This window comes from Conger conger, chromosome 16, assembly GCF_963514075.1.
Source record: "Conger conger chromosome 16, fConCon1.1, whole genome shotgun sequence".
Lineage (NCBI taxonomy): Eukaryota > Metazoa > Chordata > Actinopteri > Anguilliformes > Congridae > Conger > Conger conger.
This window is the reverse complement of record NC_083775.1, coordinates 20,776,343-20,804,258: the sequence shown is the minus strand read 5'-3', so window position 1 is coordinate 20,804,258 and position 27,916 is coordinate 20,776,343. Positions and strand designations below refer to the sequence as shown.

General features: G+C 49.5%; 1 protein-coding gene across 1 annotated transcript; it reads left to right on the top strand.

The window, feature by feature from the left end:
• Nucleotides 1-321: 321 nt before the first annotated feature.
• On the top strand, nt 322-26,029 carry camsap3 (calmodulin regulated spectrin-associated protein family, member 3). The gene is given in 19 exon segments (XM_061224108.1): nt 322-412; nt 697-844; nt 8,981-9,252; nt 15,086-15,226; nt 15,367-15,435; nt 16,416-16,554; nt 17,181-17,320; nt 17,697-17,790; nt 18,163-18,214; nt 18,310-18,365; nt 18,455-18,524; nt 18,995-20,197; nt 20,199-20,751; nt 22,371-22,483; nt 22,699-22,961; nt 23,210-23,312; nt 23,505-23,623; nt 23,855-23,973; nt 24,966-26,029. Coding segments are annotated over 19 exon segments (3,978 nt in total). The 5' UTR covers nt 322-391; the 3' UTR covers nt 25,269-26,029.
• Nucleotides 26,030-27,916: the final 1,887 nt, after the last annotated feature.

The window sequence follows — 27,916 nt, the reverse complement described above, 5'->3', positions numbered from 1 at the left end:
AATATTTTTTCTATGTGGATTTTTTTATTGACATGCATGGACGCCGCATACGACCAGGCTGCATTGTTACAAAATGCGGAAAACAATTGCCTATTGTTACGTAAAAAGTTTTCAGGAATGACACTAACACGTTAGTGTAGCCTGTGTGTTTTTCTGGTTTGTGTAACACATGGCCAGTTTTACCTGTACTGCACCTGTCTCATTGGGCAATTCACCTGCGTACCTGCTGGTTACGTTCACACGCTCTAAAGCCCGCCCATACTAGCTGCCTGCCCCTCACCCTCTAACATGATTGGACATTGACGAAGTGAGTGACGTGAACGTGGATCACCTGGAATTTGGTCGGCCAGCTACAGTGCTCTGCTTTCCGCGGCTCGGAAAACACGCTACGATGGGCGTATGGCAAATCCAGGTCAATATATAATATAGTTTTTTTTTTTTTATACTAAAGCCGACGGGGCCTCGCCTCTACAACAGATATCACCTTCTCAACAAACGACCTCACACTTCAAGAACCGAAAGCCGCGGTTTTGCATGTTTCTTTTCTAACGTTAAGCCGACTGAAACGCCAACACACTCGTGTTCTTCTGCTCCAGCACTCTGGGATACGAATAAGATGACCGTTTGATTATTATTTTTTCTTCTTTCGCCTCTACCTCTTTTCGGTTTGTCACCCATTCCCCTCCCCTCGGCCAGTCCATGGATTCTACTATGGTGGATTCAAATGCGACGAGGAGGACTCTCGTGGTCCCGGACGTAAAACCTTCGGATCAGTACGATTTTACTCGAGCCAAAATATGTGCTAGTCTGGGATGGCTTCTGGCGAAATCGTATGGAACTCCAGGTATATATGTCTATACATTCTTATTTTCAACGTTTCTCACTCCCAGACCCTGTTTCTCGCCTGTCAGTTGTAATGAGTAGCACATGAAGGTGAACTGCACATTCGAGTGTGGACTCAGCGATTTCTGGTACACAAAGACCGTAGAGGTAGGCGAGCATGGTTAGCTCAGTATTTTAAGCAGAATAACTGCCCTTGCTCTGTCACGGGATACAAACCTATGCCAAACATAAATGCACTTACTATCACGACCAGTTTCCCCCCCCCGAAATGTAGTTAACCGATGCGAATGACTAGCTGCTGTTATGAAATCGCATAGCCTATTTTTAAATTGTCTACTGTTGCTTGTGTCGCTATTGTCAGGAATGTATTACGCTTGAATTTAAGCCGATTTATCGTCAGCTGTCGCATAGCATAAGGATAGTGCAATCGTATGGGCCACTAAAGCAAACTTACTTCTCTCAAATATTCAAGAATACAAAAAAGGTTTGATAAGGCCAGATAACCATATGGAATGTGCCTATTCCATGTTGTTAAACTGATATTGGGGATGCTCGAGATTGCTATAAACTAAATCGTGCATTGTGATGTGTTTAATTAATACCACTGTGAAATTGCTTCGTGGCCCGTCCGTCAGACCTTGTAGTGTAGTGATAACACTCAGCGACTCCTTTAGTCTAATGTTTTTTCAACGCGAAGACTACCTCGGGATACTCGTAGCCCGAATTAACATTGCGGTTGTGGTGATTTGTGAAATCCATAGTTAAAGGGGCAACATGTGAATGATCAGATTTGAAAGACCAGAATAGATGTTAAAAGACGTGTACACATAAACCGACATTATCCAATGCTCACTAATCAGTAGCCTACAGACTAATAGATGCACACCCACCTGGAGAATCTTCTGTAGAAATGAACGCCCACGGTAAATCTAAATGGATTTGGGTTAAAACACAACATTACAGAAACCCACACGAGCACGACTCCACTCCTGTGTGGTTTAATAAGCTGTATTGCACAATGGGCGATGAGCGATGAGTCTAGCTGTCATCAATAGTCGTTGCTCGGTAGCCTATTGCGTTTCCCTGAGGTAGGCAAGGTAGCTGATCGATACTGCGGTCCGAATTCCGGATTTGTTGTCATGGCTGCAGTTCAGATTAGTCCTGACGGACCAAGTTGTTGGTATCGGTCACTTCTCATTAAAATGGCACGTGGGGAGACGCACTTGAGTATAAGGTTTTGCTCGTCTATCTTTCTTGGAAACCCGAGTACAACGAGACTAGCTAAACAAAACCCTTTTGTCTCCAGATTCGTGGAGACCGTGGAATCTGTGTCATCCGTCTTTTTTATGCAAGCATCTTCAATGCCTGCATACCTTCCAACATAGACAATTATACCTGAAACCCCAGTTTACCCAACTCATTATACTAACTGGTTATTCGATTTCCATTTCAATTGTATTCGGCAGACCTGTATCTTGAATGACACCTTAATGTCCTCACCCTCCCCACATCGCAAAAACAGGCCGCATTTGTTCACCTGCGATTCGTCTGACCTTTCCCCTGTTGTGGATTTCCAGGAGCAGCAGCGCGGACAAAAGCAGCCCAGACTGTGTTAAAAACAGGCTTTAAAATGGGCCTATTGTGTAAAGTTTCTGAGCCGCCGTTAATTCCGCCTGGCTGCATTCCGCCGCTTCCTTCATTGAAATTATGTTTGTATTTGGAAGTAGAAACTGGCGGTACCACACCAGTGCTCCTGGAAGTGGAAACCGCTCAATCTGCACGTCCTGTCCTTAACAAAGGGTGAAATGACGCGGGATCGTTTAATGTTTAGTCAACAAGACTTGCTGGTGCATTCGTTAGAATCCATATAATTATGTATTTTCATACACCAAAGTATTTAGAAATATTGCCATTCCTCTCTGCAGCCTGGGCTGGTTCTGAAGCATTCACAGGTGTTAACCTGCCTGTGAAACTTAATTTGCTTTCCAGCCAGTTAAGTGGCTTCTGTGTGATATGCCTTCTGCTCTTGAGGGATGAGCGCGTTAAAGTGATCTATGGACCAGTGATCCATTTATTTAAAGCACGTGTGTTTAGCAAGGGGCTGGATTCACAATTTTTCCCATGTGCAGGTGAGAGTGTGTGACATCTTGGACTTCACTGTGATTGCTCGACTGGTTTGGGCGTGTGTGCCTGCGTATGGGCGGGTGTGTGATGCTGTCGATGGGGGGCCGTTTGCCTGGGCTCAGCTGGTCTGGTTAGACCATTACAGTGAGAGACCTCTGGACGACCGTTCCTGAGCAGGCAAAGCCTCCTGATCCGGCCGAACCAGATTAGTGTGAGCCCCGACACGCTGGCTGAGTGATCGGTTCAGGATGCAGTTCTATCACTGGGCAACATGATGAAATCTGTGCTTTATGATTTACTTGTTTGTGCGTTTGTGTGGTGTGTGTGAAGCAGATAAAAGCACATCTTCCCTGAGTCGTGTCTCTAATGATCCCTGCTCTGTCATCGGTTTGTTGCTGTTCTCGTTTCCTGACGTGCATTTCTCTCTCACAATCTGTACCTGACCAGCCTAAACACAGTTTAATCGCAGTGTGACTGCATAGCCCTGCCCAACCTAGTACAGCACTGCATAGCCCTGCTCAACCCAGTACAGCACTGAATAGCCCTGCTCAACCCAGTACAGCTCTGAATAGCCCTGCCCAACCTAGTACAGTACAGCCCGGCATAACCCTGCCCAGCCCAGTAATGCACAGCATAGCCATGCCAAACCTAGTACAGCACTGCTTAGCCCTGCTCAACCCAGTACAGCACTGAATAGCCCTGCCCAACCTAGTACAGTACAGCCCAGCATAACCCTGCCCAGCCCAGTACAGCACTGCATAGCCCTGCACAACCCAGTAATGCACAGCATAGCCATGCCAAACCTAGTACAGTACTGCATAGCCATGCCCAATCTAGTACAGTACAGTACTGTATAACCCTGCCCAACCCAGTACTGCACTGCATAGCCCTGCCCAACCTAGTACAGTACTGCATAGCCCTGCCCAGCCTAGTACTGTACAGTACAGCACAGCATAGCCCTACCCAACCCAGTACGGTAATGCATAGCCCTGCCCTACCTAGTACAGTACAGTACTGTATAGCCCTGTACAGCCCAGTACAGCATAGCCCAGTCAAACCCTATGCAATACAATACAGCATAGCCCTGCCCAACCCAGTATAGCACAGCATAGCATAGCCCAGCCCAACCCAGTACAGCACAGCACAGCACAGCATAGCATAGCATAGCCCAGCCAAACCCAATACAGTACAGCACAGCATTTCCCTGCCCAACCTAGTTCAGCACAGCACAGCATTGCCCTGCCCAACCCAGTACAGTACTGTCCAATCTAGTTTAACTCCGTTGTAGTTGAAAGTGCAACCATAGCTGAATGAATGTGTCAGTTTACATTTGAAAACCTCATAGTTGTTTTCCCCCCAGCCCTGACTGGCAGCCCTGTCAGTGGGGTTGGGGGGGGGGACTGGGCTGAAAGCAGAGCCGTGTGTAGATCCTGTGTCTGTGCCTCTCTCCTTTCGCCCCCTCCCACTCTCCTCTCCTTCCGGCTCCCTCGTCTCCTTTTGCTCTGCGTGAAGGTGATCCTCTCTCAAAGAGCGGTGTGTGAACCTGCACTCAAGCCTCTCTCTTTAGCACCGCGCTGTCTCGCCACTGGCAGTGAAGACTGCATGTGATCACACACACCTGCAGCATGCACCTGCTACTCGGACTCTTAAAAGGACAGAGCCGCGTACTATGCAAGCTGCACCACTGACACCTGCACCATGCACACTGAACCACAGACCCGCACCATGCACACTGAACCACAGACCCGCACCATGCACACTGAACCACAGACCCGCACCATGCACACTGGGCCACAGACCCACACACTGAACCACAGACCAGCACCATGCACACTGGACCACAGACCCACACACTGGACCACAGACCTGCACCATGCACACTGGACCACAGACCCACACCATGCACACTGAACCACAGACCCACACCATGCACACTGGACCACAGACCATGCACACTGGACCACAGACCCGTACCATGCACACTGGACCACAGACCCGCACCTTGCACACTGGACCACAGACCTGCACCATGCACACTGGACCACAGACCCGCACCATGCACACTGGACCACAGACCCGCACCATGCACACTGGACCACAGACCCGCACCATGCACACTGGACCACAGACCGGCACCATGCACAGTGGACCACAGACCAGCACCATGCACACTGGACCACATACCCACACACTGAACCACAGACCCACACCATGCACACTGGACCACAGACCATGCACACTGGACCACAGACCAGCACCATGCACACTGGACCACAGACCCACACACTGAACCACAGACCCGCACCATGCACACTGGACCACAGACCAGCACACTGGACCACAGACCTGCACCATGCACACTGGACCACAGACCCGCACCTTGCACACTGGACCACAGACCCGCACCTTGCACACTGGACCACAGACCAGCACCATGCACACTGGACCACAGACCAGCACCATGTACACTGCAGCACAGACCAGCACAGTAGACCACAGACCAGCACCATGCACACTGGACCACAGACCAGCACCATGCACACTGGACCACAGACCTGCACCATGTACACTGAAGCACAGACCAACACCCTGGACCACAGACCAGCACCATGCACACTGGACCACAGACCCACACCATGCACACTGGACCACAGACCTGCACCATGCACACTGAAGCACACAGCGCTGAATGTAGCATGCGTGCTGCAGTACAGACACATGAGTTTTGTTTGTTGCATCAAAGCTGCTCTTTAGGGAGGCTGTTCAAGATGATGCTATGTTTGTGTGTGCGTAGATGAAGTACAGGTCACATGACAGGTGAGCTCCTGGGTTGTTGACTGAGCGGTTGTGTGAGAAAGATGTGCAGTAGCACAGGTATATAACATCCCTCTTGAACACATTGCCCCAAGGTAATATTTTGGAGACAGAAGAAGGTTGTATATCTTTTTTTAATTTATTTTTTACATTTTGTTTATTAATTTAAGGATGATTAATTCGTACCCCAAGGGTTAAGGCCACAAGGGACCTCCTGCTCCACCTGTGGCACAGAGTGGATAATGGTGTCTGCTGGAACCGTAGCACACATACACAGTCAATGTAAACTCTGTTCCTGCACTGTCCCTTTAATTTAAACCAGGAAGTCTTAATGTTCACCATTCCTATGACAACAAGAGTTCCAGCTCTGGCAGAGTGAATGCGGAGGGGCGGAGCTTTACCCGGCAGGATTCTGGCCAGCAGAAAATTCCAGCAAACCCGTCGTGTTCAGAGTTAATCCAGCTGCTCTGCCCTACTGTCACTGTCCATTGTTGTGTTTTGTGATGCTGGCAGGCCTAACTTGGTTTATCAATTTATCGATTTAACCCAATAACCTGGTATCACTGGGCCTGTGTCCCGCTCAGCCAATCAGAGGGGCCGTCTCTGCTTGCGGGTGGTGACTGCTAATGACGGGGTGCGTGTTCAGTGTGTGCGTGAGCGCCCGTGCGTATACATATGTGTGTTGCATGTGTTTGTCATGGTGTATTTGAGAGTCACTGTGAACTTTGGCCCCCTGCTTATCTGAAATTCCAAAGACGGGAAGCAAAATAAAAGGGAACGGGGAGAGAGGCACCACTGCAATTTTAGTTTTTAAATCAAGTGGACTTGCAGTGAGAGGGAGTGTAGATGGTAGTGCACTGAGAATGTGAGTGTTGTACTGAACACACAGTGCTGGAGATTTAGTGTGAATGTTGTACTGAACACACAGTGTTGGCGTTTTAGTGGGAATGTTGTACTGAACTCACAGCCCTGGTGCTTTTATCTGAATGTTGTACTGAACTCACAGCCCTGGTCTTTTAGTGTGAATGTTATATTGAACACCAAACTGGCGTTTTAGTGTGAATGTTGTACTGAACACACAGCCCTGGCGTTTTAGTGTAAATGTTGTACTGAACACACAGCGCTGGCGTTTTAGTGTGAATGTTGTACTGAACACACAGCCCTGGCGTTTTAGTGTGAATGTTGTACTGAACACACAGCCCTGGCGTTTTAGTGTGAATGTTGTACTGAACACACAGCCCTGGCGTTTTAGTGTGAATGTTGTACTGAACACACAGCCCTGACGTTTTAGTGTGAATGTTGTACTGAACACACAGCCCTGGTCTTTTAGTGTGAATGTTGTTCTGAACTAGCAGCACTTTTAGTGTGAATGGCACAGGTGTTGTGCGTCTAGGTGAGAACACAAAACAGGTCATTCATTGGCCCTGTCCTGCAGGGAACTGAAGGCTCTATCGACCGCATCTCTCCGTTTGCATCCTGCTTTCCATAAGCCTCTTTTCACTCTTAACTCAAAGGAGGAATGACTCGGTACAAAAGAGCACTGTGGAGAGCCACTGGTGTAGGTGACCAAAGTGTGGGCAGATACCGAGGCGTAGGCCTCCACAGGAGAACAGGTGTAGGCGTAGATGGCCAGGGTCAGACACACAGACACACAGACCTACGGGTGTAGATCACTGCAGTGGTAGAGGAACACAGGTGTCTGTAGCTGTAGAGAGCTGCAGGTGTAGACAGAGGTGCAGTTGTAGAGAGCCGCAGGTGGAGATGGCCCCAGGTTTACATAACCGTAGGGCTTAAGATATTCTCAAAGTTCCCGGCCGCGAGAATGCAGTTTATAACCGACCTGCACTGTAAGGACAAGGAGCGCAGTTACACAATCGCAGTGTTAACACGGCAAAGTGTCACAACACGCTGCGTAAACCAGAAAAACATTAATCTAGCATATTTTACTGAAGAGGAAAGTGTATTTTCCAGTTACTGAATAAAGATGCACTCTGGGAACACATTCATGTTGGAATTTTAAGAGCGAACGTGACCGAGAGAGACCCTGTGTGAACAGGTAATTAGCGAGTGTCAACAGCTGAAGAATAGCTTCAGGCTGCCTGGGCCTGTGTTTCACCCGGAGTTTAACTTTCCCTGCGTCTTTCGTCATTTGAGTCTTTTATTTGAGTTTCAGTGGTGTGTGTTTAGTTTGTCCACAGGTGTAATATTTAGGGTGGGTTGTTTGCCTCTGATGTGGCTGAACAGGTTTTTCAGCACAAGTGTGTCAGGTGTGTTTGGCATCCTCAGCTGTACTGTTCAGTATACTGTGTGTCCCTGTAGAGTTTGATGCTATGCTGATTGTCCCCCCAAAAGTGAGGATGTGTGCACTGTGTGGCTCTTGTTGAGAGATGTTGTACTGTATGACCCTGTAGAGTTTGATACTGTATGTTCCTGTAGACACAGGCTGTGCTGCGTGTTCTCGACTGTGTGTCACCACGCTGTGTGCCCCTGTAGACTAACACCACGGTGTGTGTCCCTGTAGACTAACACCACGGTGTGTGTCCCTGTAGACTAACACCACGCTGTGTGTCCCTGTAGACTAAGACCACGCTGTGTGTCCCTGTAGACTAACACCATGCTGTGTGTCCCTGTAGACTAACACCACGCTGTGTATCCCTGTAGACTTAACTCCACAGTGTGTGTCCCTATAGACTAACACCATGTTGTGTGTCCCTATAGACTAACTCCACACTGTGTGTCCCTGTAGACTAACGCCACGCTGTGTCCCTTTGGACTTAACTCCACGGTGTGTATCCCTGTAGACTTAACTCCACAGTGTGTGTCCCTGTAGACTAACACCACGCTGTGTATCCCTGTAGACTAACACCACGCTGTGTATCCCTGTAGACTAACACCACGCCGTGTATCCCTGTAGACTAACACCACGCTGTGTATCCCTGTAGACTAACACCACGCTGTGTATCCCTGTAGACTTAACTCCACAGTGTGTGTCCCTGTAGACTAACACCACGCTGTGTATCCCTGTAGACTAACACCACCCCGTGTATCCCTGTAGACTTAACTCCACAGTGTGTATCCCTGTAGACTTAACTCCACAGTGTGTGTCCCTATAGACTAACACCACGCTGTGTGTCCCTGTAGACTTAACACCATGCTGTAGGCTGACGCGGTTCTGTGTGTCCTTCCCCTCTCCCTGTAGAGAACGTTCCGGCGGACCTGCGGGACCCCTTCTACACAGACCAGTATGAGCAGGAGCACATGAAGCCTCCCGTCACCCGGCTGCTCCTGTCGTCGGAGCTGTACTGTCGCGCCTACGGCCTGCTGCACCCGGCCGGAACCCGGCCCGACGACACGACGGCCTGCAGGGACGCCAGCGCCCTCCTGAGCCTCCTCGCCAGCCGAGGCCTGTCTCCTAGAGACCAGGACGCCATGGTGACCAAGGCCGACCTGCAGACGAAGCCAATCAGAATGGTGAGAACCCTTGGCCTGCTGTTCCTGCATAATGTTATTGTTTCATTCGAGGGCCGTGGTGATTGTAATCGAGTCTAAGTGCCTGTTAGTGTGGAGTTAACCAAAGCAAAGAGCGACACTGTAGATCCAGGGTGTGGGTGAGGGGGGAGGGTGTGCTTTTCGGGGAGATTAGAGACGTACGCCCCCCCCCCTTGTGGCCAGACTGCTCCCCTGGGATTAGTGGAGTCACACTGTGACGGCTTAAGTGCAGTGCGTACTGGACCTGGGGGTTGGGCATTAAAATAATGGGGGTTATCTGACAGTATCAGCAGTTGCTGAAGCGTAGGTGCCTTCTTTGAGGTGGTGTGTGCTGGCGGTTCCAGAAGGACCTGGCTATTCTCTGTTAGCGTAATGTAAAATGGAGGCAGGCTAATGAGTCCATTTCTGCTCACACAAATGTTGCTGCACTTCTTCACTCATAATGACCTTCAGACTAAAGCACCCTCTAATCAAATTGACCTTGACCATGCCAGGCATGTTGGGAAAGCTCTCTGTGCTGAATGGGGTGGGGCTGAGGGAAGGATCTTTGCTCGACTGGGACTGTCTGCCGGTCGTGGTAAACAGTCTTACGTTAAATGGTTTTTATCAGCGTGCTATCTGAGCTCGGCTGCTATGGTCTGGCTGTGCTGTGATATCTGTGCTCGGCTGCTGTGGTCTGGCTGTGATATCTCTGCCGGCTGCTGTGGTCTGGCTGTGTTGTGATATCTGAGCTCGGCTGCTATAGTCTGGCTGTGCTGTGATATCTGTGCTTGGCTGCTGTGGTCTGGCTGTGATATCTGTGCTCGGCTGCTGTGGTCTGGCTGTGGTGTGATATCTGTGCTTGGCTGCTGTGGTCTGGCTGTGGTGTGATATCTGTGCTTGGCTGCTGTGGTCTGGCTGTGATATCTGTGCTCGGCTGCTATGGTCTGGCTGTGCTGTGATATCTGTGCTCGGCTGCTGTGGTCTGGCTGTGCTGTGATATCTGTGCTCGGCTGCTGTGGTCTGGCTGTGCTGTGATATCTGTGCTCGGCTGCTGTGGTCTGGCTGTGCTGTGATATCTGTGCTCGGCTGCTGTGGTCTGGCTGTGATATCTGTGCTCAGCTGCTATGGTCTGGCTGTGATATCTGTGCTCGGCTGCTATGGTCTGGCTGTGCTGTGATGTATGCGCTCTGCTGGTACGGTCTGGCTCTGGAGAGAGGCTGGAAAGTGGGTCAGAGCTGCGCATTAGGGGAGCGGAGCAGCCGTGTCTGTTCTGGCCAGAACCACAGACTGCCCTACACTGCCTGGCATGTTCTACCCTGTGCTCCATTTTCTCTCTCTCTCTCTCTCTCTCTCTCTCTGCCCTTCCTTCTTCACTGTCTCTCGCCATCGCTCTCCCCTCCTCACTCTCTGCTGTTCTCTCTCCCTCTCTCCCCATCCCACCCTTCACTCTTGCCCTTTCCCTCTTTCTCTCTCTGTGTTTACCCTGTTTTTCTGTTTTCCTCCCTCCCTCTCTCTCCAGTAGATGAGGGGCGGGACGCCTCCCCCACCTCCGCGGATGGCGGATAAATCTCTCTGAAGATTAGTGTAAATCTGCTACGCAGACAGCACATCTACTGACCCCCGGCCTGATGCACGCCACTCACAAACACACACACACGCACACGCACACGCACACTCACACTCACACTCACACTCACACTCACACTCACACTCACACTCACACGTACACACACACACACACACACACACACACACACACACACACACACACACACACACACACACACACACACACACTCACACACGCACTCTCACACACACACACACGCACGCACGCACGCACGCACACACACACACACACTCACACGTACACGCACGCACGCACGCCCACTCACACACACTCACACGTACACACACACACACTCAATCACACGTACACACACTCGCACGCTCACATGCACACACACACACTCACATGCACACACACACACGCACATACACGCTCACACGCACACACACTCACACGCACACACTCACACACACAGCTCACACGCACACGCACACTCACACTCACACGTACACACAGCTCACTCACACGCACACACACGCACACACACGCACACACACGCTCACACGCACACGCTCACACGCACACGCACACAGCACATGCCGCACACATGTCACTGACAGACGAACGCATCACTTACACTCCGACCTGTGTCACTAACATGCTCAAATGTAAATGGCGAATCACTCACACACAGTGCTCAAACAATATGAAATCCATTTCCTGTTGACCTTTTTACAAATTATTTAAGAAAAATGCGCAAAGCCATTACCTAAATGCCTTTAGATGTCAACAAAGGTCTGGGCTAAAGCAAAGTCCGAGTGTAGGTTAGGTCCGAGATCAAAGAATTACCTTTTCGTTTTCAGAAGAACGTCTTCAAAAAAACCAATGACAAGCATGTTAGTGGCCTTTGAAACACGAGCAAGTAACCCTGTGTCAGTGCTGGGGCTATGGTCCTGTGGCTCAAAACTGAACTTCAGGCAGCTCATATCTTCTGTTTGGTTGGACATTCAGACCCAGAAATGAGCGTAACCATTTCCGTCATTCAGGGATAAATCGGCGGGTGAACGCAGGATTGATGTGACAGGCTTACCCACACTTCTCAGGCATGCCGCGCTAACACTCCTCACAAACGCACATCCCAGCATTATGAATATTGGCTCCATTTTATGGGTTATCCATTCAGTCCTTTATTAATTTGCTCTGATGCTGCGGGTGATTGAAGCCGTAGGTCGGAGGTCACAACTGGCTGCCGCTGTGTTGCGGCTGCGTTTCGGCTGTGTGCGCGGTGCAGGCAGTGGTGTTTACGGGATGAGTCCTGAATATTCACTCAGCTGTGACCTAATGGCTGTCTGAAGCACGTAGTGGCAACGAATACAAAGTGTGGCCGGCGCATTTAAGCGGCTAGCATTATTGCCGTTAGCCGACTCTGTAGCAGCATAGCCGTGGCAGGGCTTAGATAGGATACCCGTGGATCCCCCCCCCCCCCCACCCGCCACCACCCCAATCCATTCCCAGAGGGGGAAGGGGCAGAGGTTAATCAGATTGAGGTTCACTGAGGTTTTTTTTTTTTCTTTGTTGTTACGTAAACGGTGCTGAGGAGGTCCCATAGCAGAACTGTTTACACACAATATCCCTAACATTCAGGAGGAGGAGGGTGCTGGAGGCTGAAGACCGGCTGATGACTCTACCATTCGAAAATGTACATTGCGGATGCTGCATACATGAAGCTGAAAAGAGATTAATTACAATAATTTGTGTACCGGAATATTATGAAGCTGATTAGAGCTTATAATAGACTCATTTGTGTACAGGGACACATTGAAGCTGTAGAGAGGTGAACAACAGAATCATTTGTGTACAGGGACACATTGAAGCTGTAGAGAGGTGAATAAGAGAATAATCTGTGTACAGGAACACATTGAATCTGTAGGGGAGTTATTAACAGAATCGTATAATAGCAGAATCATGTGCTGAAGCTCCTGGGCCTACGGGCGTTCTGTGTGTACGGAGCGTTCTGTGTGTACGGAGCGCGCTCAGTGGCTGTTTTGAGTGAGAGCGGGCAGGAGGGAGAAATGCTGGGCCGAGGCTTGTGGTGAGGTGCATTGTGGGGGAGATTGTTGGGTTGTTACGGGCGATTTGGCAGCGTGTTTGTGCTCATTATTCCCGTGTGCTTGCTTGCGCTTTCTCCCTCTCTCTCTCCCTCGCCATCTCTCCCTCTCTCTCTCTCTCTCTCATTAGTGAAACTTGTGATTTGGCTTAGTGAGTTCTGGAGGCCCAACGTGAAACCCATGACTTTCTCTTGCTTACGTACACAGACAGACGAACGCACACGCACACACACACACACACACACACCCACACACAAACACTCACAAACTCTCTCTCAAACACGACCTCATTACAGTGTGTGTCTCTCTCTCTTTCTCTTGCACATTGCTTATAAAAATATGGTAAATAATGTTCTCTCCTCTTATTCACTACTTTCCCGTCTTTCACTCAGGGCTCTTATTACCTGACTCAGCTTCTGCTCTTCTGTTTTCCACGTCTATCATTTCGAGCCTGTGTGTTCGTTCAAGCACACTCAACTCCCCTCAGACACACTTGCATCTCTCTCCCGCCCCCTCTCTCTCTCTTTCTGCCTCTCCTTCCTACTGCATATTGTGACAGTTATTTTGTAAAGTGTGGTGTGTGTGTGTGTGCAGTGTGTGTATATACATTGGCCTAACCTTTATTATTAGATTTTTAGAATTAATACTGAATACTGTTCCTGGTATTGGTGTTTACCGTCGATGGAGTGGGCGGGTAGCTGCTATGGTTCAGGTCTGCCTACATAACTTAAAGAAGCAGTTGGCAGCTATATTGGAATTTGGGTGTATATTTTTCTTTGTCGTATTGCTACACCAGCAGTCTACGCACACGCACGCATAAACACACACACACACACACACACACGCACACACACAGGCGTGTAATTCTTGTGGTTTGTGTGAGCCCAGCCTGCATCCTCAGGTAGAGTGCTGTTGTCTCGGCTCATGAGTCATGCTGGAATACGAGGAAACTGGGGACAGAGAAGTGAGAGAGAGCAGACTGAAAGAGGGAATGAACAGAGAGAGAGTAGGCATGCAGAAGTGGAAGCACAGAGAACAGATTGATCATTACCTATTTCACTGAACAGTGCTGTGTGTGTGTGTGTGTGTGTGTGTGTGTGTATGTATGAGAGAGGGAGGTATATAGAGATGGATAGAGATATAGAGGAGAGAAAGAGGGATGGAGGAGAGTGAGTCGGACCTTTACTAGATGATCTTCCACCTCATAGAATGATTCATCCACGCTGACACATATGCAAACACACTCACTCTCGGGTTGAAGGATATGTACGCATCTGAATGTATACACACACACACACACACACAGCAGGCACCTTATTGCTGGGTTTTATTCAGAATGTATGGAAAATTGTTGGTTGATCTTATTTTGGTTGTTCTGTTCTTTAATCATTCAATAAAACAGTAAATAAATCAATCATAAAACCTCACTAGTGACTCAGTGTGGAACTGGGGACACCTGTTGGAGGCTTTTATATTTTTTCTCTCCACTGTGGCCTGTTTATATTCAAGCAAATAGGATGGCAACCTTTATCCCAGCTAATGGGCCTATCTCTTAAATGTGACCGTCTTTAATTAGTCTGTGGTTAGTCAGTGAAAATGTATGACTTGATTTAACTTCATTCATCCCACAATGGTGATAGTCTCAGTTCCCTTTTCCATTTGGGCATATATTAAAATATAATCTGAATTAAAATAATTAATAACAATAGTAAAACTATTCGTAGGTTGAGAAGCATTAATATGTGGTGATATGATGCAGATATTGTGCATATACAGTGTATTTCTATGAGATTGCGCATGCAGACGCCAAGATAATCAGGGAAAATCCGCTTCACATCCGCGAGCTGGAGTCCCTAACATGGGAGTGCAACTGAAGCGTGTGCGTGTCAGTGTGCGTGTGTGCGTGTGCATGTGCGTGTGCATGTGTGCGTGCATGCTTGCCTGTTGGGTGGTTTCTGGGTGTTATGCTTTTAAACAAGGCTATATTTAGTTTGATTCTGACCACAACAAACATAAGTAACAACAAAGGGATTAGGGCAGTGACTTAGTGACTAAGTGGTTGTGTGTTATAGTTGGAATTGCACCTTGGGGTGGGGTTTTATGATGTGGCCTGTTCCAGCTCTGACTCTCTCCCTCTCTGTTTTGATTGGTCCAGAGTTCCCACCTGGCAGTGATTGACTCACTGATGGCAGTGGGTGCCATGGAGATGGTGAGCGCAGTGAAGATTCCGAGTGGGGCGGAGCAGTTGGGCAGCAGAGCATGCTGGGAGAATGCGCTCCTGTACTGGGTGAATCGGGTAGGTGTTTCTGTGTTAGTGGGTGTGGCCTACTGGGGTTTTTTAATTACTGTAGCTCTTGTGGTTTTCGTAGGCATGAAACTGGTTTGGTCAGTTATGTTTATTATTTTTGTGTGTGTGTGTGTGTGTGTGTTTTGCAGGTGAATCAGAAATTGAGGGAGATTACAGAGAGAGCGGCCAATACAGACCTGCAGTCCAGCCAGCCTTCTGTGAGTGCCCCCCAACACAAACACACACACACACACACACACCCACAGACACCCCAACACACCCTCACTCCTTGACCTCTGAATCTTTGCTGTCTCACTGAATTCTGCAGTCTTTTTCTATGGTAGCATATCTTTAACATTCCTCTTTCTCCTCCTTTTCCCATCTGTCTCTTCTTCCTCTTCTCCCTCGATCCTTTGCTCCTCTCTCACAGTGTCCTTCCCGTTGGTACTGGAAACTGGTCCCTGTAAGTCTGTGTCCTGTCTTTCTCTCTGTTCTCTCCTTGTCCTCACAAGAGCCCTGGTCCCCATAATACCCACGTGGCCTGAAATATCCAACAGTATTGTAATGTTACACACAGTGGGTCATATTTCTGGAAACTTTCATGTTTTTGTTATAATGTAAGCATCTTTGCTTCCTGACTGACAGAGTGAATACCAGGATAATGGGAAGCTCTACATGGGCACCCCCGTGGTAAAGCTTAGTGTGTGCAGCGTCGATGCAGTCTGCGAGTAAATGTATCTTCTGAATATTATTGCTGTTGTCATGTTTATTGAGGCATGGATAGAGTTTACAGGTTTGAGTTTGGAACAGTCATCTAGAGTATTTACCCGTTGGATATGTACAGGAAACATCAGTGCACATTGTGTTTGTGTGTATATATATGTATGTGTACATATTATATATATATATGTGTGTGTGTGTGTCCGTCCAGGCATGGTTTTTTTTATCGCAACAGTGGTTTTGCTCTGTAAGGTCCTCCTACCTGTAGGTGTCAGTGTGTAAAGCCATGTCCTGTTCTTCCCCTACTGCTAAACTTTAAATTTACTTCAGCAAGCTGCTCTTCCAGGCCTTCACAGCAAGCAAACACAACTTAACACTAATGAACCAGTTAATGCTTTCATTCATGTCTCTCTCTCTCTCTCTCTCTCTCCCTCTCTCCCTCTCCCTCTCCCTCTCCCTCTCCCTCCCTCTCCCTCAGACCCGGTATAAGAAGGATAAGTTGCTGACTAGGCAGGCCTCAGTGTTGCCGTTGGTAACGGGAGTGAAGGACCTCTCTGATGGAGTTGTCCTTGCAACGGTCATCCACTTCTACTGTCCAAGCCTCCTTAACCTGGAGGGTAAGCTTGTGTCCCACAGTCCCTGCCATGCACAGCCATGTCTCCTCTCTCTCAGTCACACTCCCCCCTCTCACTGCCACGCTACAGAGTATTCATAGTAATCGCCTTCGATTTCTCATTCACCTGCAAAACACACACACGCACAAAAACAATAAAGATAGTTCGAGAGAACTATCCAAACCAGTTTCATGCCTAGGAGAAAACCACAAGATCAGTAATGACAAAACCCAGAAGGCCACACCCACTAACACAGAAACACAGAAAATCACCAGTGCTTTACATGCTGGTCCAGTCCTAGGCTACTTCTGTAACCTACCCGATGCACCCAGTACAGGAGCGCATTCTCCCAGCATGCTCTGCTGCCCACTCGGAATCTTCACTGCACTCACCGTCTCCATGGCAAAAATAGTTAGCCTTTTTATCAGAACGCAAGTGAATTTGTGTAAAGCACAGATTTTCTAATATCCTGCATTCTCGGGAATGCAATATTCCATTGGCTAGCACAATATGTATACTGACACCCCATATGTACACTGGTACAGAGGGCTTTCATTTACTTAAGTAGGTTACTTAATTTCTCTCTCTCTCTCTCTCTCTCTCTCTCTCTCTCTCTCTCTCTCTCTCAGAGATTTGTGTGAAGGATAATATGCTGGCAGCAGACAGCATGTATAACCTGCAGCTCATGCGAAAGTTCTGTGACACTTTCTTGAATAACTGCTGCCCCCTAGTGTTGGAAGACCTGCTGTACAGCCCACCAATTCTCAGGGTAAGGAAAGAACTCCCGTCTCCACTCTCCACCAAACATAGTACTCCAATATGTTACACCCGTACTCCCCCTCACACATCCACGGTGCTCTGGAGCCATTCACCACCAATAGCATACCTCAGTGTACCACTCACGCCATTATATAACCACAGTACTGCCTGTTTATTACACTCGAAAACTCTACTTTTCTATTTCCAGTGCATTAATGAGAAAAGTGTATTTGTAGATCTGTGTGGCTGGTGCATGACTGGTGTATGACTGGTGTATGTATGTGTACTGGTCACAGGACTGTGTTTGCTTTGTGCACTGCTCACATGACTGATTTGCATGTGTGCCGGTGATTTGACTGTGTTTGGGTCTGTTTGTGTGATGGCAGGTGAACATCATGAGCTTGGTGGCGGAGCTCCTGGAGTGGTTCGAGGTGCGAAGGCCAGACTTCGTCCAACCCCTGGAGACCCTGGACCTTACCGGTGAGTGGAGCCTGGAGCTTATAATAATAATAATAATAATAATAATAACAACATTAACCTTCCGGATCCCAGTCATGTACCTTAGCCACTTGGGTATAGGTTGCACCTGTATGTGGGCGGAGCTTTAAATGCATGTGGGTGGGGCCTGTGTATTTATGTGGATGGAACCTGGAACTTAATGGGTGGGGCCTGGAGCAAATGTAGGTGGAGCCTGGTGTTTATGTTTGGAGCTGTGGGATTCACCAGGCTTCCTGTAAGGGTCTGCTCTGGTCTTGAGTGTGTGAGGAGCCGAGGCACTCTTGAGCTGCCACAAGGTTAGCCTGGTGTCAGTCAGACATTGTTAAAATGTTGAAAATGTCTGTTTTCCCTCAGATACCTCAGAGCTGAGCAACTACAAGACAACCAGCAGCGGGCCCAACAACAGGTATAGCCTCGCACCTGCGCATCGCGTCACAGCTGTGTCTGCAGTGCCTTGTGGGTGTTTGTGCTGGAAGCTTAAACTTCCTGTCTGTGTTTCAGTGCTCCCGCTACCATCTTCAACCAGCCTTTCCTGCCTATCTCAGCGACCACACCAGGTAACCACCCAACGTGTGTGCGTGCATGTACCTGTCTGTCTGTCTGTCTGTGTACGTGTGTACTCACCCTTGTGTATCTGTGTGGACAGGCTCCTTGACCCAGTCTACCTCATTGTCAGATGTAGGAACAAGCCGAACATGGACCAAGAAGTCTATAAGGTAGGATAAATGTTGGAATCCAAGTTTGAATGTTCCATAAGGAATTAACATAAGTCTGCCTGTTTAAAAAATATATATATATTGCTGCCTGTTTTTTATATTTTCTTTAAGAAATGACAAAGTCAGGCAAGCCAGACAATGTCAGAGAGACATCTGATAGATATGTGTATAAACTGCATAGCATTAGGAGTTACATATTACGACTAATTATGTACCTATACATATTTTAAAAAATAGATTGAGTAATTTTATTTTTTGAAAAATGTAGCATTATAATCATTGACTCACCATGGGTTTCAGCTCTGCATATTTCTCAGATCTACAGACTTTCCATTTCCTGTTGCTAGACAACTCAAAACGCATAAGTTCCTCCATTGTGACCCCATAAACTACACAGCCATCTAGCTAGCTATGGAGTTAACCTTTCTCTCTTTCCTCTCTCTCCTCCGGTCCTTCCCTCCTTCCCCCAGTCGTCCGCTCTCAGGTGTATCCTTCAGTATTCCCTTCGGTCTGGACAGCGATGTGGACATCGTCACGGGGAAGCCGGTTCCCCGCTCGGTCAGTTCAGACAGCCTGCCCCGCGCGCCCTTCTCCCCCCCGGAGGACCTGGGCCACCTGCTCAGCAAGACCCCCGGGGCCCCCGCCCCCCACAACGGGCCCCTGTCCCAGCAGCGCGCCACGTGGGGGGCCCAGCCCAGCCCCGCGCCACACGGGGAGGGCTCGGACGTGCCCACCATCGAGGAGGCCCTCCAGATCATCCAGAACGAGGTGAAGCTGGAGCCCCGTCTCCACCCCGAGGGCGCGCCCGACGGGTTCTACCTGCACTCCCCCGACGGCTCCGCCCCTCCCCGCGCCAGCAGGCCGGGCGGCAGGCCCCGGGACCGGGACCGGCACGCCTCGGACGGCTCCCGCGACGACGACTCGGTCCTGCGGGACGGCAGCGTGGACTCGGACGCCTCCGAAGACCTGCCCAAAACGCAGTCCACGCCCCCCGACAGCGGCGTGAAGATGACCAGCTTCGGCGAGCGCAAGAGGCGACCGCCGTCCAGCCCGTCCCCCGCCGACGAGCCCCCCGGCCGGGGCCCCGCCCTCAACACCGAGGCCACGGAGCTGGGGGCCCGGCTGGAGGAGAAGCGGCGCGCCATCGAGGCGCAGAAGAGGAGGATCGAGGCCATCTTCCAGAAGCATCGCGAGCGTCTGGGCAAGACCGCCCTCCTGCAGCTAAACAAGCAGGGTCAGGGCCAGGGCCAGGGCCAGGGCGAGGCCGGCGAGGGGGACGGGGCCGGAGAGAAGGGTGACCAACGCAAGCGCTCCCTGGAGGAGCGTCTGGCTCGCATGGAGGACGAGGAGCGGCGGGAGGAAGGGGCCGACACGGACCAGGAGGACGGGGTGGAGCCTCTGGAGAGAGAGAAGGGCGTGGGATCGGGGGAGGACGAGTCGGAGGACAAGGGGAAGGGGGCGGCCCCGCTGGGCGACTACAACAACGCGGTGTCGCGCCTGACGGCGGCACTCAGCTCCTTGCAGAGCGACATGCAGCGGCTGTCCCAGCAGCAGAACCAGCTGGTCCGCAAGAAGAACCCCTCGGCGAACAAGGCCTGGGTCATCGCGGCCAGTCCCAAATCCCCCGCGCCCGCCACCCCGCCTCCCCGCCTGTCCCGCGAGTCCACCCGCGACCGCCCCCCCCCCGTCCCCCTCGCCCTCCCGCAAAGCCAGCTACTGCACGCCCCCCAAATCTCCCCAGGTCTCCCACCGCAGGGCGCAGTCCGCCCCTCCCAAGAGCCCCAAGCTGCAGCACAGCCGACCGCTGGACGTGAAGCCCCAGCTGACGCGCATGCTCAACACCCAGCAGAGCGTGGACTCCCTGCCGCGGCTGGGCAAGGTCAAGCCCGACCTGTGCCAGGTGCAGACCAACTCGTCCTTCACCATCGGGACCCCGCGGCCCCCCCGCCCGGCCCCGGACCCCGCCCCGGACCCCGCGCTCCTCAGCCTGGACCTGGAGGCCCCCCGGGGCCCGGGCGGGCCGGGCAGCAGCTCCGGGGCCCCCTCCGAGTGCTCCTTCGACAGCGACGTGCCGGCGGCCTTCGGGGGGAACCGCGGCAGCCTGATCGAGATCTCGCTCTCCTCCCTGCGGGGGGGCGGCTCGGACGACGCCGACGACACCTTCTCCGACTCCATGAGCGATCAGATGGAGCCCGACACCAAAGGCGGCGTCGGCTTCTTCTTCAAGGTGAGAAAAGCGCTTCTGCGCGTCCGTCGGGCCGCTCCGGGCCGACTCCAGGAGGCTGTGTCACAACAAACTCTATCCCCCTTACAAAACGGTTTCCGGTTATCTTCCCCGCATGCGTAAGTTAGCGTCATGAGTTAGCGTCAAGTCGACAGCGTGGTTGCCAGGCTTTATCTGTTGGTTGCTATGATGCTATCTATAAGATACATTCCCCTGATGCGTTTTGGTAGCGTCATCTGGCTAGCGTGTCTTTTTGTGAACGGCATACACTTAGTCATTACTCTGTCAATAAGCATTTATTTAGTCTGGTGTATGTAAGTTAGTGAAACATATAAATTGACAATTTCCCTACAGTTTAAGATCGCGATAGCGATAGCTAGTGCTCATCTCTCGGTGGACTAATATCAGTACCGCTAGCTAGTTAGTGAAACGGACAGCAAACCATTCAGCAATAAATATATGTAGAGAAGTAGATAAGCATGACATATATAGATATATTTAAGTTATCTCCATAGCTAGCAAAATAAGAAATATCTAGCTAGTGAGACAGCCAGACGGATAGATCGCTTGCTAACTAGGAAGATAAGCCATAGCTGTTTTTTATTCCTAGCTAGCTAGGGATCTTTCTATCTAGCTAGCTAGATGTAGCCTATATTGTGGTTCAATATATATAAATAATCAAGATATTCCATATGAAGCACTATATATTAAGAGAAGCATCGCTAGCTTGCCGATGCAGATCCTATTACACACAGCAGTAAACAAATATGATTGACGTCATTGCAGAGACGGAACCGGAAAAGTGACCCTGGAGGGGATAAGTTTTGTAAGGGGGATAGAATTTGTTGTCAGCTGCATCGCTTCTTCCATTTATTTTTCTCTGTGTTGGTAGATAATGATAACGTATAGAACTCTGAGAAATTCTGAGCTTCACACATTTTGGCCCGTAGTGCCATTTAGAGTTGACTGGGTGTCGCAATGAAAAATGGGTCCATAACATTATAAGGAAAAGCCCTAAATACATAATACATTTGTATCTAGAGGTCATTTTGTATGTTGGCTTCATATCTGGCCTCAAAACGTGCATCTACTTTAGCTTTGGAGATAACATGTTAGTAATAACATGAGCTGAGATATGATGCAAATTCAATTTGGCCATTTAGCCAGCAGCAAGCTCCCACCCCCCAATTCCCATAGAGAGCCATTCAAATGCAAAGGGTTTTAGTATTGCCTGAAAATAAGACATCCAGACTCTGACGATGTTGATAGGTCACACATCAAGAAGTCATGGTATGCAAAGAATATGCAACAAAATACTGAACATGACTACTTTCATTTACATAACATTGCTGTGTCCCAAACATTACGGTGCCCTGAAATGGGGGTGTACTATATATAAACACTGCTGTAATAACCAAAATGTATAAAAATGCCCTGACAATAATCTGACAATGTGCACTTTAACCACATGTGATTTTACAAATCTCAGTGGAGTAGAGGCAAATGAATAAATGATGGGTCTTTGTACAAAACACTATGGAAGGCGACACATGTAAATTAACTGTATGGTGTGTGCGTATGTGCTTGCGTGCGTGTGCGCGTGTATGTGTGTGTGTGTGCAGGATGAAGCTCGTCCGGAGGATGAGATGGCTCAGCGCAGGGCTGCTCTGTTCGAGAAGCAGCAGAAGAGAGCCGAGGAGATGAAAAGAAAGAGAGAGCAGGAGAGAGAGTCAAGGTAAAGTACACACACTGTCTTTCACACATTATCTATTGCGCACACGCATGCACACACACACACTCATGCACACACACTCTCTCATATACACACTCATGCACGCACGCACGCACACACACACACACACACAAACTCTGTCTACACAGGTAAGAAATGCTCTTGATTCAGCTTACATCAGTAATGTTTTAACTCCCCCTCTCTCTCCCTCCTGACAGGCCCTCGTCTTCAGAAGAGCGGCCCCGGACCCCCAGCACGCCCCCGGCCACCCGTACCCCTCCGGCCGAGGCCACGCCCGTGCGGCGGGGAGACTTCACCAGGCTGGAGTACGAGCGGCGGCATCAGCTGAAGATCATGGAGGATCTGGATAAGGCTCTGCGGCAGAGGCCCACCACAGTACGCGGCGTCAAGAAGCAGAGGCCCAAATCGCTCTTCCGCGATGACTCCGCCCTCTCGCGCAGCCCTGCTAAGGGCTACATGGGTAATGACCTCTGACCTTCAGTACTCCTACTTTACTCACCACACTACTGTCATCACTGCTACTCCATCTTTTATCACCTCATCTGTCATTAATGTTAATATTATCGGCTCATCTGGCATTACTGTATCTCCATCCATTAATCCCCCTGCCTCACAGTAGCTCCATCTCTGTTCTTGGCTCCTGGTCTCTGATCCCCTCTTCTCTCTCTCTTTCTCTCTCTCTCTCTCTCTCTCTCTCTCTCTATCCAGGCACAAAGATGAATAAGGTCTACTCTCACTCCTCCCACAATCTTTCCACACTGGCCAATGACAACAGCAACACTGGAACTCTGACCATCAGAAAATCTCCAAGGTAACCATACTCCAATCAACAGCGTTCACTCTTTGCAAACACACACACACACGCACACACACACGCATACACACATACATACATACATACATACACACACACACACACACACACACACACACACACACACCGCATCTACCCCTATGTATCTGCCTTTACATGCCGTTACTTACTCTCCTCTCCCCCCTCTAGCCGATCCCATTCGCCTGCAAGGCTAATGTCTCCTAGCCGACTGTCCCACCAGAACGGAGAGAGGGACTGGGACCTTGCTTCCACTGTCTCTTCCCCTGCATCAATCCCAGAGTACACCGGTAAAGCAGCATGTGACACCAAACAAAACATTCTGCCCAACACTCCGTAGTTCTCTTTCAGATTGGGAGTTACTTGTGTTAATATTGAACTCATAGGATAATCGGTTTATTACCAATCTAATGTAATGCCATTGCTGAGACAATGATTGATGCTGATTTTAGGTTGACTGGAAGCCTCACTATTCCTGTGCTCTCCCTCTCTCTCCCTTTCTCTTTCTATCTCTCTCTCAGGGCCAAAGCTGTACAAGGAGCCGAGCTTTAAGTCCAATAAGTACATCATCCATAATGCCCTGTCGCGCTGCTGCCTGGCAGGGAAGGTCAACGAACCGCAGAAAAACAAAATACTGGAGGTCAGAGCCCAGACCACACTGCACATCCCTCTCTCTGTGTCTCTATCGCTCTCTCTCCCTCTGTGTCTCTATCCCTCTTTGTCTCTCTATCCCTCTTTGTCTCTCTATCCCTCTGTGTCTCTCTATCGCTCTCTATCCCTCTCTGTCTCTCTATCCCTCTGTCTCTCTATCACTCTCTATCCCTCTGCCTCTATCCCTCTATCCCTCTCTATCGCTCTCTATCCCTCCCTCTTTGTCTCTCTGTCTCTCTATCCCTCTCTCTCTGCGTCTCTCTATCCCTGTCTCTCTGCGTCTCTATCCCTCTGTGTCTATATCGCTCTCTATCCCTCTCTATCGCTCTCTATCCCTCTGTGTCTCTATCTTTCTGTGTCTCTCTATCCCTCTGTGTCTATCGCTCTCTAACCCTCTGTCTCTCTATCCCTCTTCACATTGCTCTCTATCCCTCTCTGTCTAAATATCGCTCTCTATCCCTCTCCGTGTCTTCACATCGCTCTCTATCCCTTTCTGTGTCTCTCTATCGCTCTCTATCCCTTTCTGTGTCTCTCTATCGCTCTATCCCTTTCTATCCCTTTCTGTGTCTCTCTATCGCCCTCTATCCCTTTCTGTGTCTCTCTATCACTCTATCCCTTTCTGTGTCTCTCTATCCCTTCCTGTGTCTTCACATCGCTCTCTATCCCTCTCTTCCCCCTTCCTTTCCCATCTGTCACTGTCACCGTCGTGTGGCTTTTTCTCAGTTATCACTCTCTCTTTCTCTCACTCTTTCATTGTTTTTTGATGAGATGTTTTTATATTGTTAATGCAATGTTTACATTTGCTGTAGGAGTGTTTTTTTAATGTGTACTTATGTATCTTATGTGTATGGTATTTTTATTTACGGTATTCTCTGTGAACGACTCTTTGGAACTGGAAGATTATTTATTGAGAATCACGTGAATTGATGAGTTTCTTTTTTTTTAAAGAAAACAAATCTCTCTCTTTCTCTTTTTCTCTAGGAGATGGACAAGTGCGCGGCCAACCACTTCCTGATCCTGTTCCGTGACTCCAGCTGCCAGTTCCGGGCGGTGTACGCCATGATCCCGGAGACGGAGGAGATGGTGCGCGTGACGGGGATCGGGCCCCGCGTGATCGGCGCCGGCATGGTGGAGTCCATCTACAAGTACAGCTCCGACCGCAAGCAGTTCACCGCCATCCCGTCCAAAACCATGTCCATGAGCGTGGACGCCTTCACCATCCCCAACCAACTGTGGCAGAGCAAGAGGCCCGGCACGCCCAAAAAACTCGGCACCCCCAAATGAGCAGCCCGCATTCTCCGCCCTGCACCGCGAAGCCCCCCTGAGTTCTCCGTCTGCTTTGGGACTGCAGGCTTGCAGAGGTTGAAACGGCCACCAGAGGGCGACGTTCATAATAGTGCCAGTTTACTTTCTTTACCCCCTCCTCCCATACCCATTCATATCAGTGACTGTCTGGCACTGAAAAGGATGTAGTTTATGAGCCGGTCACTGAAGGTCAAAGGGGAAGTCAATAACGCAGATCCCTTTACCCTGGGGCCCTTTACCCTGGGGCCCAGCGGGATCGTGCTCACCTGGGGGACAGCAGGACTCTCCCGAGCTCACGTAACACTCAGCTGAGGCCAGATCCCAATCTGAACGCCACTGAAACTTCCAAGAGAATGAAAGCTAGCTACGCCCCATTCCGCTGAACAGGTCCCAGGCCTGGTGTGTTGAGTCACTGCCTTTTTACGGTGTCCCGTCTACTGATCTCAGAACAGTTTCACTGCCCAGCTGCCCTTCCTGTACAGGGTCAGCCTCTGGCCCGAGCTGATCCCTGAACAGTCGAAACACGCTGGTGTGATTTTTATACTCCTCTTGGCATTCGGATGGTACAAACCCTCAGTGGCCTTCGGGGTTCAGCTCACCCTTGTATGACTATATGACCATTTATTATCGTTTAAGACTGAATTCTGACCACCCCCAGTTTAGCTTGTTTTTTCTCCCAGGGAGCAGAGCTCTGTAGCGTTTCTGTGTTTTCTGCATAATAAAAAGTGGAATGTGACCCAGCCTTATGCTGTGTGTATAACGGTAATTACAGAGAAGATCAATCGTGTACAAAAAAGAAATGATTGAAAAATCAATGATCTTGTGTATATATCTGAGGGCTATTCGCTGATTATCCTGTTTTGTGTCGCTTCTGAATATGATTTATATGAAGTGGAAAGAGTGACCTTTGCTTTGCACAAGAGCTGCTGCAACGGGGGGGAGAGAGAGAGAGATTTTGTGTGTGTGTGTGTGTGTGTGTGTGTGTGTGTCTGCGCGCATGTGAGGAGGAGAATGTGTGTGAGAGAGTATGTATATGTGAGAGAGAAGTGGAGAGATGGAGACATGGAGTTTGAGAGATGCATGGGTGGTGTTAATCCTGCCCCACTCATACCCACACTGCCTAATCCTGCCCCACTCATACACACACTGCCTAATCCTGCCCCACTCATACACACACTGCCTAATCCTGCCCCACTCATACACACTGCCTAATCCTGCCCCACTCATACACACACTGCCTAATCCTGCCCCACTCATACACACACTGCCTAATCCTGCCCCACTCATACACACTGCCTAATCCTGCCCCACTCATACACACACTGCCTAATCCTGCCCCACTCATACACACACTGCCTAATCCTGCCCCACTCATACACACACTGCCTAATCCTGCCCCACTCATACACACACTGCCTAATCCTGCCCCACTCATACACACTGCCTAATCCTGCCCCACTCATACACACACTGCCTAATCCTGCCCCACTCATACCCACACTGCCTAATCCTGCCCCACTCATACACACGGCCTAATTCTGCCCCACTCATACCCACACTGCCTAATCCTGTACCACTCATACACACACTGCCTAATCCTGCCCCACTCATACACACACTGCCTAATCCTGCCCCACTCATACACACACTGCCTAATCCTGCCCCACTCATACACACTGCCTAATCCTGCCCCACTCATACACACACTGCCTACTCCTGCCCCACTCATACACACACTGCCTACTCCTGCCCCACTAATACACACACTGCCTACTCCTGCCCCACTCATACACACACTGCCTAATTCTGCCCCACTCATACCCACACTGCCTAATCCTGCCCCACTCATACACACTGCCGTGGCACAGAGTTTGGTGACTGTAGTGTGTGTGTGTGTGTGTGTGTGTGTGTGTGTGTGTGTGTGTGTGTGTGTGCGTGTGCGTGTGCTCGCATGTGTGTGTACATCTGGATTGATTCTGTGCAATTCTACCGTAAGGTCCTGTCTCATCTGGAGGTATTTATTTGGTAAGAAAGAAATGGAAGGGTTAATTTTTTGGTCCGTTTTGTTGGATTTTATTATTTATGTTGGTAATGGTGTTAATTTTGTTCATCTCATTAATATAATGTCTGACCTGCTGGTCTTAATTTTCTGTTTCTGTCAACCTCCTGTCAGAGTCTTACCCCCCCAACCCCCCCAACACCTTCCACCCCACTTCAGAAATACAGGTCCATGCTAAAAGACTGGATCAGATCAATAAAATCATTTTAAATCATTATGCCCTTTCTGTGCAGAATTTTTTAACTTTCAAGTTTAACTTCCAAATTTCATTCTTAGCTTTCCATTCTTTGTGTATGTAAATCATTTTTCTTTTCTTTTTTAACCGGGTCCAAAGCTTCAGTGAGCCATTTGTGTCATTGCTAATGACAACCTCTATGTTGATTTATGCCTTTCCACTAGGCAAGCGCCACTCATGGGCTACCTTGGTTAAGGTCCAAATCTTTATCAGATTGGCCCAATTTGAATCAAAACGCCTTAAAGAAATGTGAGAAACCGGAGACATTTTCCAGGAGGAATGTGGGAAGTGACTCAGAAATTGGTGACAGTTGTGAGATTCTTTATTGGAGTT